The sequence below is a fragment of the Astyanax mexicanus genome, chromosome 15, assembly GCF_023375975.1.
Source record: "Astyanax mexicanus isolate ESR-SI-001 chromosome 15, AstMex3_surface, whole genome shotgun sequence".
NCBI lineage: Eukaryota > Metazoa > Chordata > Actinopteri > Characiformes > Acestrorhamphidae > Astyanax > Astyanax mexicanus.
In genome coordinates, this window is record NC_064422.1 from 18,928,671 (window position 1) to 18,943,581 (window position 14,911).

The 14,911-nt window shown below is 35.8% G+C and overlaps 1 protein-coding gene across 2 annotated transcripts in view; it reads right to left on the reverse strand.

Moving 5' to 3' along the window:
- Positions 1–14,911, reverse strand: part of LOC103041335 (cadherin-10) — a 170,585-nt gene that overhangs the window by 39,567 nt on the left and 116,107 nt on the right. For both annotated transcript variants that reach the window (XM_049464732.1, XM_049464733.1), the window contains one exon: positions 4,262–4,556. In XM_049464732.1, the coding sequence (XP_049320689.1) occupies positions 4,262–4,556 (295 nt within the window). The remainder of the gene's footprint in view (positions 1–4,261; positions 4,557–14,911) is intronic.

Genomic DNA, 14,911 nt, shown 5'->3' on the forward strand with positions numbered 1-14,911 from the left:
GTTTTTTTAAGCTGTGGACTGTGATTCCTTCACGGCTGCCCTGCAGAGATTATTTGTGGATGTCACTGACTAGTTAATCAAATATCACTTAATGTTAATTTGCATAGATTCCCTGCTGATTTCCGGCTTTTCTTCACAGCTCTTTATCATTAGTTGCTGTTGTTTTTCTAGGCCGATGTGTTTAATGTCTCCTTTAAAAAAAAACAGGGAAATATAAGCTTTTACACTATCAGTCAAAATTTGGACACACCTTCTTATTCAGTGTATTTCTTTATTTCGCTATTTAATTTATTTTCTACATTCTAGATTAATATTGAAGACATGAAAACAATTAAGGGACATGTGGAATTAGACATTAAACACTAAAAAAAAATCTAAGATTTAAGATTTAATCTAAAATTTAAGATTTAAATATGTGGCTACTTAGTATAAAACATTGTTTTTTTTTGTTTGTTTTTTACAATTTACTCTAACAATTCCACATGTCTTCCTGAATACCTTTAATATTGTGTTTAATATTATTAAATTTAGAATGAAAAAAAAAAAATCATAAAAAAAAAGAAAACACATTAAATAAGAAGAGATGTGTTCAAACTTTTGACTGGTACGGTACATTTTTTAATCATGTTGTAATTAATACAATTAACTGCCTTAAAAGTGCGACTGACATCACTAATATAAATCTTATTTAATTTTGTCAATCTCAACTCATTATTTTCTTTACATTTAAATATTGATTAATAAAAGCTTAGTTTTGAGGAGAAGAAAAAAGTGTTAATAGTCACAATTAATTAAATAATTTGGTTGTTAATAATCCGAATATTTATTTTAGTCGATTGAAACCACTAGCGAAAACAAAAGAAAAAAAAAGGGTCTTTTGGGTAAAACAACAGGTGATATATTTGAAATGTTTATCATACATCTATATCAGATCTGATATGTTGTCAAATAAGAATAAGAATGCTTTGCTTTATTATCAGCGTGATTTTATCTTTAATATGAGTTTTATTCTAAAGGAACTGAAAGCAAAGTGGCATGCAAATTAATTCACTATGCACCCATCAATAGAATAAGATATTTAAGAGTAGGGGTGTGCAGCATTGTATCATACGCAATAATATCACCAACATTTTGCAATATCGTGAATGATATTATACCCTTAAATATCGTGCCATATCACCCACCCCTAATTATCACATCAGAGTGCTACTTTTTTACTGTTTTTGTCACAAAAAAAAATTCACACTGTTCTCATGTACCATTATATACAGCTCAAGAGGACGATGGATGATCACAATAGGAGTGTGCCATATCGTATCGTACAAGATAATATCGTCAAAATGTTTAAATATCGTGAATGATATTATACCCTAAAATATCGTGCAGATTATATCTGTCCAGTATCATTTATTTTACTTTAATCCTGGATATGTGGAGATATTTGGAGTGCGTTATTATTATTAGTATCATGACATTCTAGATCATTGACTTCTGTTACAAATCTGATACAATTTTGTATTTTTTAATATCTCACTTAGGGGTGTGCAGTGTTATATTGTATGTAATAATACAATATATATATATATATATTTTTTTTTTTTTTCTTGCAGTATATAGTGTATTTTTTAATTTTTGTTAACAAGTGTTTTGTCATATCGCCAAGAGTATCGTTTTCGCCAGAATACCATAAAATTTCATGATATTATTTTAGGGCCATATCGCCCACCCCTAGATCACAAGCCATCAAACCAAGCTGAACTGCTTGAATTTTTGCACCAGGTGTGGCATAAATTTACCCAAAAGCAATGTGTAAGACTAGTGGAGGAGAACATGCCAAGATGTACACTGTGATTAAAAACCAGGGTTATTCAACCAAATATTGATTTCTAAACTATTAAAACTAAGCTCCGCGGTACAGTTAAAAAGATCCGCGGGACAGTAGGTGAGTGTCATGAGACAGCAGCAACAGGACAGGGAAAGTTTTTGCTCTTACTGCCTCTCCCTATTAGGCTACAGAGAGGCGTGTAGTGTCATGTTACGGTGTTTGTTGTTGCGCCGCTAAAGTATGGAGGATGAAGAAAAAGAAATCCAACCGATTTGAAAGAATTGGAAAAAATTGGAATCGTGACCCCAAGAATCGATTCTGAATCGAATTGTGGGATTCCCAAAGATTTACAGCCCTAGTGAATATCTGTTTTTTTTAAATATCAATTGTTTACAAATTTGAGTATGCCACAAAATGACATTTTTTTACTATTTCACAAGATACCATCGTTATTGTCTTAATATCATTTTTTATATCTGTAACTCTTCCATTCCCTTCACATCCCCTTCAGCTGCCTGTCCTTTTTTTTTTTTTTTTTAGAAACAAATGGAAATAAAAGGCTGTTGGTTCGTCTCTCAAACCTCCACTAAGCCAACAGGATTTGGCAGATGAAACAGACCAAATCAAGGGATTTGGGCTGAAAGAAAAGAAAGCTAACAGGTCAACAGTGCTACAACTGTCAGCGGGAGAGCTCCTGTTGTTGAGCCAGTGATAGCAGAAGTCAATCTCTCTTACACACAGTTTAATTATTATGATTGATAAAGCCTCACTGACCCTCTTTAGCTTTGGCCTCTGTGATAAGCTCTTTAAACGGGGTGGTATGAGCCTGGGGGAGGGTAATATATATATTAATATATTTATATGTTGTGAATACTCATTAATCTCACTGCTTTCACTATCGGCCATCGCTCTCCGACACCGCGCTCTCGCCGGCTCGTGCTTCGCTACTTCGTCGTCGTACAAAGACCAGCCCGTATCCTCTCGATTCGACTTCAGAATAATTAACTTAGCTTAGGAAATTGACTTTCTGGAAAGCTGTAGAGGGATGAGCTGTGTTGTGTGATGAAGGATTGTCCCTGCTGACTGGAACAGATGGGGCTATTCCCCAATCCCCCGTGCACACACAAAGTTGGAAAGTGTATTTCGTCATTAAAACCGAAACAATACGGAAAGGGGAAGCCGTTCGCATATTGATCAGCTGTAGTTTAAAACCTCCTTCAGTCCGAAGACACCGAAGCACGGCTGGAAATCATTGAATCATTTGTGGGGGAGGAGGCTAGGCCTTCCCTTTTCACAGAATGCTGCTAATGCTGAGATACTGGACGGCTCACAGCCGTAGGAGGAGAACACCAAGGCCCAATCACTAAGAATCCAAATAATAAGACTTAAAACATTAAGACTAAAAACACTTAGACTAAGAACACTAAGACTAAGAACGCTAAGATTAAGAACATTAAGAACACTAAATCTATGAACGCTAAGAACACTAAGACTAAAAACACTAAGACTAAAAACACTAAGACTAAGAACACTAAGACTAAGAACGCTAAGATTAAGAACATTAAGAACACTAAATCTATGAACGCTAAGAACACTAAGACTAAGAACACTAAGACTAAAAACACTAAGACTAAGAACACTAAGATTAAGAACACTAAGAACACTAAGACTAAAAACACTAAGACTAAGAACACTAAGACTAAAAACACTAAGACTAAGAACACTAAGACTAAGAACGCTAAGATTAAAAACATTAAGAACACTAAATCTATGAACGCTAAGAACACTAAGACTAAAAACACTAAGACTAAGAACACTAAGACTAAGAACACTAAGACTAAAAACACTAAGACTAAGAACACTAAGATTAAGAACACTAAGAACACTAAGACTAAGAACACTAAAAACACTAAGACTAAAAACACTAAGACTAAGAACACTAAGACTAAGAACACTAAGACTAAGAACACTAACAACACAAGCCATCAAACCAACTGAACTGCTTGAATTATTTTTATACCAGGAGTGGCATAAAGTTATTCAAAAGCAGTGTGTAAGACTGGTGGAGGAGAACATGACAAGAAGCATGAAAACTGTGATTAAAAACATAGTTATTCCACCAAATATTGATTTCTGAAATCCTAAAACTTGAATATGAATATGAACTTGTTTTCCTTGCATTATTTGAGGTCTGAAAGCTCTGCATCTTTTTTTGTTATTTCAGCCATTTCTCATTTTCTGCAAAAATGTCCTTTGTCTGTAGTTTATAGAATAAAACAACACTGTTCATTTTACTCAAATATGTACTTATAAATAGTATAATCAGAGAAAATTATGCAGAAACTGAAGAAACTAAAAGTGACATATATATTTTTGAAGAACCACACTCACCCCCCAATACAGACCCATCATATACATATACGTTGTTTTGCTCACCTACGTCGGCCATCTCCTGCACAGAGGCGGTGTAGGGGTCTTTGGTGAATTTGGGCTCGTTGTCGTTGATGTCATGGATTTTGATGGTGAACTGAGAAGGTCCCTCCAGGTCTCGGCCAGTGAGCTTGTCCACGGCTTTAGCGCTGAGCGTGTAGGAGGCTTTTTCCTCGCGGTCCAGCCTCCGCGTGGCGTGAAGATCGCCGGACTTTTCGTCAATTACGAAAATGGTGCCGGCCCCCTCTCCGGTCAGAACGTACCTCACCGTGCCGTCTTCCCGGTCCTTATCGGAGTGCAGCTGCGGGAGACAGAAACACCACGCTGTTATAAAAATCAGCTGCAATCAACACACTCCTGCAGCTCACTTTTATCTTCACAAAGAGGCTTTTCTGCCTGCTTTTTTATGGGACCACCTATCAGGCCGTCTGAGTGTAGTTAATGTCTCTAACCGACTGACCCCCCACTGTTAAAACACACATTACTGCCAGAGTTAAGGGACATCGTATACTGTACATGCTGACACTTTTAGCTACTGTCTGTATACTGTCAATAATAATAATTTAAGGATAAATTACATTCTGCCATAAACAAGTATATATGCACTATTATATTACACTATTAAACAGGGGTTGGACAATGAAGCTGAAACACCTGTCATTTTAGTGTGAGAGGTTTCATGGCTAAATTGGAGCAGCCTGGTGGCCAATCTTCATTAATTGCACATTGCACCAGTAAGAGCAGAGTGTGAAGGTTCAATTAGCAGGGTAAGAGCACAGTTCTGCTCAAAATATTGCAATGCCCACAACATTATGGGTGACGTACCAGAGTTCAAAAGAGGACAAATTGTTGGTGCACGTTTTTGTGATGTATCAAGAGCCACGGTATCCAGGGTAATGTCAGCATACCACCAAGAAGGTCGAACCACATCCAACAGGATTAACTGTGGACGCAGGAGGAAGTTGTCTGAAAGAGATGTGGATTGTATCCAAAAACATAAAACCACGGCTGATCAAATCACGACAGAATTCAACGTGCACCTCAACGCTCCCGTTTCCACCAGAACTGTCCGTCGAGAAATTAAATTATTGTGGTCTAAAACCAGATGTTTCATTTTCATTGTTCAACCCCTGTATATTTAGCTTTCTTTTCTTTTTAAACATTTACAGATAACTTTGGATTTCTCTGTAAAAAAAAGTACATCAGTTTAACGAGAGATGTGTAAATCTAATTGCAATATTCAAAAAAAAAAAGGCCAAAAGTTTTAGGTTTGATAATATAAGAGACAATATAAAGGAAAAAAAGTTATTTGTGAGAAGGAGTGCTAATCTAGTGTTCTTTTCCATTATTATTTCTTATTTATATTAATGACTATATTAATGATGAATTCATTTTTCCAAAAAAGTATTTATTTTATTTATACAAAGCCCATATCAATTTTTCCCCTCTACCCACACTGTAAGTTTTGCTTTTAAATTGTTGTGATGTTTTTTTTAAATTGTGCAAAAAAAAAAAAAAAACAAAAAAAAAATCAAAATTCAAGTAACACTTCAGAGAGGAGCTAATGAAGTAACAGAGCTACGTAATCTGCAATTTAGAATCGGCACCTTCTGCGCTCTACCGTGTTTTTTCCACTGTATTAAACACGGCTACTGCTCTTTTTGGATCCTTCTGTAAGTGTAAATAAGTGTGTAAGTTCATGTAAGTGCAGCTTTAATGAAAGTGTGTTCTTGTTAAAAGTTAAACTTTTTTTTTTTATAGAGAATAATACATGGAATTAACAGCGCAAACACTATACTGCAATATTAAACAATGGAGAGATCCGGACCGACTGAGAGCAAAGTCAGCGCTTTTACAATCAGCAGAGTACGTAAAACCTGAGAAAACAGCAAAACAACGATGTCAGCCAGTTATTCAGGCAATTAAGTTGCTTTTTAAAAGATAAATGAGAGTGATTTCGGCTGTAAAAACTGTGCAAAACTGCGCCGGACTGAGGTGCACAGCTTTCGACCGCTGCGTTTACAAGCAAGTGCCCAGCCATGTGTTCCCCTTCCACCTTGCACTTCTCAGGCAGCAGCAGCCTGTCACTCACACAGACACAGAGACAGCGCTGTTCACTCAGAAAATTACAGCACTGTCTGTCTACTTCTACTTCTTGTGTGAAGAATCAAAACATCGCAACACTGCATGACGTGATTGATTCAATGGACGATGCTCAAACGATATATCGTGCAGCCCTACATAATATTCCTGTTTAAATTGCGATGCTCATTGTTATCTTAGACCCTGCGAACTGTCTATGTTCACACCTTGCATCCGAATCGTTTAAATAGCAACAGTGCTTGTGAACTTGTGAACCACTGCCTGTTATGCACACATTGACACGCCGCAGTGCACAAACCCATAGTGCGTGACTGTTATCTATAAAGAGAATGAAAGTGTGTGAACGAGCAGCTCAGTTTTCCTCCGCCGAGAAGCTGCTGCTGGACATGTCCAGGTAAATAGCAATCCCCCAAAGTCAGAGCGCACCTGGCTCTTAAAGGGAATGTGAGGCAAGTGAAACGCTAACTGGTTTATTCCATGTTACGCCCAAAACCAACCCATGATCAATTGAGAGAATTAGTACATGCCTTTTGCAAGTTTTGAGCCTCGCATGGCATACTTTTCCTGCTGTTGCGATAGCAAAGACACGCCTTAAATCAGGCTGCACGGGGTGTGGGTTGTAGCCTCCGAATTTGCCAACCGAGTATAGACAACAGCATTTAAACAGTGTGCTACAGCCATGGAAATGGGTGAGATGGCTATTTTGCTGCTGACAGGTAATCACTGAGCTTCAGTAAGGTTGCTTACCATTAACCACAAATATAAATACAATTTCCACCTTAAACAGAAATGGAGTTTTTATGTTTTTATGTTTCTTTTCCCATGTTTTGTACAAACAGGATAAAACGATTCTCCCGAGCTAAAAGAGTCTACAGTGCTAGAGGCGGGATGCACAATTCAGAATGCACGGACATTACGCAACAAAAGAAGCGCTTTTCAGTCCAACATCAAGCTAAATTGATTCATTTTAAATGGAATATTTGCAGAAGGTAGAGCAGAACTGGTAAATAAATGAAAATTTTGTGTTAACAAAAGCGAGCCGTTGCTCAATTATTCAATCTTCCCTTTAGACGGCATTCACAGTCCGCCTACCTGCCGAGGCTTAAACAACCTTGCTTTAAAACGAGGGGAGAAAAAAAAGAGGATAAAGAGGAAGCAGGTGAATAAAAAAGTAAAAACCTATAGGATAGGATTTATTGCGGCTGACTCAACGCAGAGAAAAAGCCGGAGGAAGAAAAAAAAAATCAATTCCTCAGCCCCACTGCACGCCGAAAATGTACTCTTGATCAATTTTCATTGAAAATACAATTACACCATCTCTGAAAAAAAAAAGCAGAAAACTCCCTCCCCAACCTCCTCCGCCTTTAGTTTCTGTGATTCTGAGAGCAAAAAGCAAAACACCTGTTCAGTTTACGGCTTCGTGTCTTTAACTCAGACCAGATTTCGTTATTACCTCCCTCTGACTTCTCTTCAGTCTACTACTGCTGCTGTTACTGCCCTGCAGGAAACATTGCAAACCCAAACACTTACAAACACAAACACTAACACTGTGTAGCAAAGTGTACAGACATACACCGACTTTTTAAATCTGTCTTCATGAGAAATAAGCCTTTTTAAATGGTCAGCATAAAAGGAAAAATACAAAATGACTTCATAAAATGAAATAGCTTTTAAATAATAGCAACTACTTGACCCACATTCATTTTAAAAGTGGCAAATGCTTGATTTGCATTTCTGAAAGATATGCAAGCTAAATCCTCATTCCCATTCCCATGCCCATTCATTGTTTCTTCTTAAGTCAACGGTATTTAAAGTGACAGTCCAAATTATTTTGTATCTAAATTGAAAGCAGAAGCATTTCTGAGTGGAGAAGAGATAAAATATTTTGTTTTAGGGTACCAGTGTTCTGGAACGACCATCCCTGCTAGGCCTAATATATTAATTCTAAAAACTGGGGTGTCGGGTCGCTTTTCGCCGGAGTACATATGGGCACGTCACACCTCTTTACGTACCTATGTCACATGTACAGCCTCTAAAAGAGGATCCGGCTCAGTTTTACTGAAAGCGAGCAGCTGGTGGAGCAATGGAGACTTCAGAAGGGGAAACTCAGAGCCCAGTAGTTCATTTACTCATAATAAAACCAAAGAATCAAAGGAGTGAAGTTTCTGACAGAGCATGCTCTTTCTCTCTGACTGAACATAACCTGGAATCGAATTAATCCGCTCTGAAAGGAGACAGCATCACACCCGGCCAGTTGATTGACAAATTATATAGTATAGTTAACATTTATAATCTCCTATAGATACTCTGGTCTCTGGTGCAATTGGCATTACTGGCCTGTTTTTGTTAGAGTAATGGTCTCATAATTTTGAAGCATTTCTTATTCAGGATTTGAATGCTTTTGAATCAAACATCAGGTTAAATTCCATTTACTTGTGGTGGTTTCGCTGGTAAAACATTATTTCACCATCTTGGTGTTGGGTTGGAAGTTGGATAAGGGTCTCCACTGGCGAGATATCATGTTATGAGAGAACTACTCCTTGTTAGTCACTCTTCTCTTCTGTTCTACTAAATGTAGTATAGTGAACATTTACAATCTAATATAGATACTCAGGTGCAATTGGCATAATTGGCATAGCTAAATTGGGGAGAAAAGTGGTATAAAAAAGAAGTTTATCATGTTTTTTTTGGAGTAATGGTCTCTACTGTCCTAGGGAGACTTTCTACTAGATTATGGAGTGTTAGAGAGGTCAGTATGTTGGATGATCACCAGCCCATCTCATCCCCAACTCATCTGATCCGAGAAGATCCATTCCAGAGAATACAGTTCTTCCACTGCTCCACGGAACATATGGGGGAAAAAATGATCATGTTGAGCATGGAGTTACCAACACTGATTATCTCTCTATATATACAGCATATATCAGTGGTGCATGTCAGAGTCTGTATTATGAGAGAACAATCACAGTTGACCCAATGACAGTGCAGGTGGGAATAACTAGGTGAGTTGGACAAGGGTCAAATCATTATGATCAGGGTCAGAGCATCTCCAGAACAGATACGCTTGTGGTCACACACAGTGCTGCATCTTCTCCCACATACAGTGCATATGAAATATACTCTGTAGTTGCAGAGCTGTCAGAGTGTCCATTTTTAAAATTTGTAAAAAAAAAAAAAAAAAAAAAAAAAAAAAAAGGTCTTGGTTTTACCTATAAAAAAAAATCCTTATTGATGTATTAGTGATGTATTCATTCTGAACACTTCTTACATTTCTCATGTGTTTAACCTACACAACTTCCAATACTCATTTAATACTAAAACAGACACAAAGAAGTACAAAGAAAACAGGGGTGTCCAAACTTTTTTTGTTGGGGGCCAGAAGGAGAAATATATTTGAAGTCACGGGCCACAGACTCTGTAATAAAACAAATAATGAAATATACCACTTGAAATAATACATTTTCCTGATTACTTTCATTTACAAACCATTTCACTTGACTTACTATCTTTATCTTTGACAGTGCTGTGTAAATTAACATTTTTCAAATTGATGTTTAATTTTATGATGTTTCTTAATATTAAACTCCTTAATTAAGACAACTTTTAGACTCTTTGGCCCGTTTTTCTGCGCTACAACTGAGCACCCTCTCCGCTTTTAGACTCTTTGGCCCGTTTTTCTGCGTAAGAACTGAGCAACCTCTCCGCTTTTAGACTCTTTGGCCCGTTTTTCTGCGCTACAACTGAGCACCCTCTCCGCTTTTAGACTCTTTGGCCCGTTTTTTTAGAATTTAGAATTTTTTAGAATTTAGAAGCAAAAAACTTAAGCAGAAGCAAAAGAGAGATTCCAGAACTCTTTAGCAGAAAAGTCCAAAAAATCCACAGAAAATACACAAAAACGCACAAATAAACGCAAAGACTGGCTAAATTCAAACTGAAATAATTTTCAAATAACTGCAAAAGATAATAAAGTAACCAAATATATTTTAAAAAATATATTTTCTATATATGTTTTGAATTAGCTACGTACATTTTTTAAATAAATTATCTGAACTAAAGATTTCTAGTTTCCACAACTGTCTGTTTTTTTTTTTTTCAAAACTAAAACATTTTAATTTTTCTCAGTTTTGACATTTTTACAGTGTATATACTATATAAAAATAATAAATTACATTTCTTACATTCATTCTTTTATATACATTTAAATATCCATTATAAAAAACGTGCGTCTCAAGAACAAGTGTGATCAATCACAGTTAATCAAATAATATTATTGTGATAAACAGATTTTAATCGATTGACACCACTTTATATATATATATAAAGCCTTTGGAATGACTTGGATTTCTGCATGAATTGGTCATTAAATGTGTTCTGATTATCCTCTAAGTCACAACAATAGACAAACACAGTCTGCTTAAACTAATACCACTAATAACAAACGAATTCCCCCCTCACTGTGATACATGTTAACATGTTGTGTTTTATAAAACCATAAAAACATATTATATTTTGTCTGGTATTAGTTTAAGCAGACTGTGTTTGTATTTTTCCTTCCAACTGTGTAGTGTACTTAAATGAAATCAGAAGAAAGACTGAATACAAATCTATTTTATTCTCCTATAAGGAACCATCCACATAAGATGTTACCCTGAATACAATTAAATACTTACAGTAATGCTCCATAATGTAGTAGAAAGGATAGGGGCACTGATTAAAATATTTCACTGTAATGAATGAACGTATTAATGAATTAATGTATTCATGTATTTATGAAAGGTTTAACTCTTGATGTTTGCTCTGGGATTTTGAGATCGACACTGATCAAAATGAAACGTGTCATCGCTCTGATTCCTCCAGCGGATTTAAAAGCTTCATTGAGAAAGTTAGGGCGCGTGATAAATGGCGCTACTATAGTTAGAAGCTCGGACGTAAACGTCAGAATTAGAACAGGGTGTGCTTTCAGGAGCGAGTCTGGTCACAGTCTATTCACTCCCTCATGAATACTGTCCACTAAAGCCATACAGCAGCTGCGGCCGGCGTGCAGCCTGTCTATACGGAAGCGGGGCCTTTCCAGACTCTCATTCAGCCACTCAGATATTTAGGGCAAAAAGTCTGCTGAAAGTTTCACACTGTCCTAAAAGACTCCGGCTCTTTTCCTAAGAGCATCCATCAGCGCTGAAAGGCAGGGGAAATGGGAAAGTTTTGTGTTGACAATAGTCGGGGTAATAAAGGACACAGCGGCGACAGCACTTCCACAGCAGTGAAATCACCAGTTCCTTTCACTGGGACTACAGTGTGTTTGAATGTCTAAAGGATTGTAATAGTACAAATGTAGCTGGAAGTTTATACACGCTCATTGCAGGCATGGATGTCATGACAGGTTTGGGCTTGGCATTAATTCTTTAAAAGGTCTCATACTATCATTTTTAAATTCATTTTAAAATGTGAGCAAATTTTTGGGCCACTAAACCAGTGCGAATACAAAAAAAACAATACTGCAACTTCCTAAAAGAGTGGGGGTCTTGCTCTCCCCAGTTTTTTTACATTATTTCTGGGCAGCCAATAATCATAAGCTGTTATATTGGACCGATACATCCACGACCGACCAGCCTGCACGGGTACAACTTGAAATATCTTCATCTTAGTCCGCTTTGAGGGCGTGGCTTTGCTCTCCCCTTAACTTGTCAAAGGCGGATGCAAGCAAAAACCCAGTAGTTAAACAGTCTCTCAAAATCTGATCGCAATTCAGGATTCATTTTGGCGCCAATATTACCCAACAATAATTTTAAACCATCTATTATGGACTCTGCTTTTAAATTAAATGAGGCCAACTAACAACACAAAGTGATTTTTTTAAAAGTTGGTGAGACTTAATAATAAAGTTTTTTTATGAATATGAAAAATAAATTATCTGAACTAAAATTGAGACTTCTAGTTGAACTAGAACTGTAGAACTGTCCGTGATTTTTTTAATCAAAACTTAAATTTTTTGTTGGCCTTTTTGTTTTTCAACTATTTCCCTTTTACAGTGTAGTACTCTGTAACAGAATACATTTATAACACTTATACTATACACTATAACTATAACTTACACTATAACGTAACCCTCCCAACCCCGCAGGTCACAGATACAGTAAACTGCCATTCAAATGTTTGGGAGCATAATACTTTGCTACTTATTATTTAATCAGTATTTCGTTTTTCTGACTTTCTAAAATTTAAACACCATGACTGAGAAAAATAAAGCATTTTATTTATTTATTTTTGTTGAATGAACTTTGGATGCAACACTTATTTTAAAATCCTCTGTGTTTTTTATTCTCTACTAAAAGCTTCTTTCTCTCAGCAGGGAAACGTTTGTACAGCATTTTTATTTTGGGCGCAAACCGTTGCGGTTGTGCTCCGGCTCCCAGATTTGGACAAAGTCATCACCTTCACTCCATATAGAGGTATGTGATCCGGATACAGAAAGTGCCGACTTCATAAAAGATCAGTTCCACAATTTCACACAAGTGGGCTCTGGAATGCGTTTGGTTTATCTCTCTCTTTCTCTCTCTCTGTGAATGGATGTCTGAGCTGTGGGCAGAGTGTACAAGTAAAAAAAATTCACATTGAACCATACGCTTATTATATAAACTGTCAATCTTATATCCATATCCGGAACATTTCTTTCTACACTGAAAATAATAAATCTGAGCATTAGTAAATGTAACGTAATTAAACCTGTGTTATTAACAACAAAAAAATATGTTTCTACCTTTACATGAATATGTCTAGTTTTTAATTACTCCACATTTGTTCAAAATACAAGACATTGTGTATTTTTCTTAATATAATTTATTTATGTAATCCCAACAAATCTTTTTAGGTACACAAATCTGCACAACTAACAAAAATCTCGTTATATTTTTACTAGGGTTTTAGTCACTACCTGTGTCAATGCTCTTTCTACAGTGTTGATCCATTTAGAATACCCATGGTTAAGTTAAAATGATAAGTTTTGTGAATATTACTAAAGTTTTGTGTGTTAAAATAAAGATGAATTGTCAGTTTATTTGACTAAACAGATCATTTTTTAAAAAGGACAAATTAAACACTTAAGTTGAGTTAACTCAGCTTTTTAAGGCAGCAGTGTACAAGAGATAATTAAGTTGACAATACTTAAATTTCCCATGTAGTGTCAATGGACTCTTAAGTTGACACTACCTGAAAAAGTATGTTAGCCCTACTTGAGAAAATTAAGTTGTAACTATTTGAAAAAGTATGTTAGCATTACTGGAGAAAATTAAGTAGTAAATACAACGACTACTCTAGCTTGATCTACCTAATTATCTGATGCAAAAACATTGACCGTGGTTCATCTGTTCATTTTTTTTTTCATTTTTTCATTCATTCACTATAACTAGGTTATAAAGACTGCCCTAAATTATAATGCTACAATTATATAGATAAGGTACCATGTACTACTGCACAGTGTAATCATATACACTGAAAAATATATATATTTTGGCTCAACTTAACTTTGTTTGGTCATCATTTTGCTTTGACTCAGTTAAGTTTTAAATATATTGAATTTTAAGTTTATTCAACTTAAATTAGTTTTGTTTACACAACAATAGTTTAATTAACTCAATTGTTTTAAAGTATTGCGACTTTAAATAATTTAGTTAAAAATGATTATATTATTTTTAAAAATTAACATTGTTGTTTTATTCTATAAACTACAGAAATTAACGTTGATAATATCCATTTTCAACACTTGGAAATTACAATTTAAAATCAGGACCAAACAAGGTAGAAGTGTGAAGGCTAGTCTTCTGCAGGTCGCAGTATTTTCACTGTGGTGAAAATAATGATCTGTTTGCGATGATCACGTGAAATTTGAGCACATGGTCAGTGTCTCTGTTCATCTTTTCTCTCCATGCCCTTTTTTAACATTAAAAATTTAGGTAAAACTGACGGCTAGTAATAGAATGATGGAATTTTTACATCACCTTCTAACAGACAAAGACATACTCTAACGCAACCTCAGCCTGAAACAGAATAGGATCACATAGAAACTTTTTTATTTTTATATCAAAAATCGACATGTATGTTTTTCACTATACAGCTCTGAAAAAAAATAAGAGATACTTTAAAATGATGAGTTTTTTTGATTTTACCAAACTGAAAACCTCTGAAATATAATCAAAAGGAAGATGAACGATCACGAGCCATCAAACCTTTAAGCTAAAACGCTTGAATTTTTGCACCAGTAGTAAAGGCATAAAGTTATCCAAAAGCATTGTGTAAGACTTGTGGAGGAGACTAAAGACTAAAACACTAAGACTAAGAACACTAAGACTAAAACACCAAGATTAAGACCACTTAGACTAAGAAAACTAAGACTAAAAACACCATGACTAAGAACACTAACAACACTAAGACTAAAAACACTAACAACACAAGTTGCAAGTTACAAGTTGCTTGATTTTTTTTGCACCAGGAGTGGCATAAAGTTATCCAAAAGCAGTGTGTAAGACTGGTGGAGGAGAACATGACAAGATGCATGAA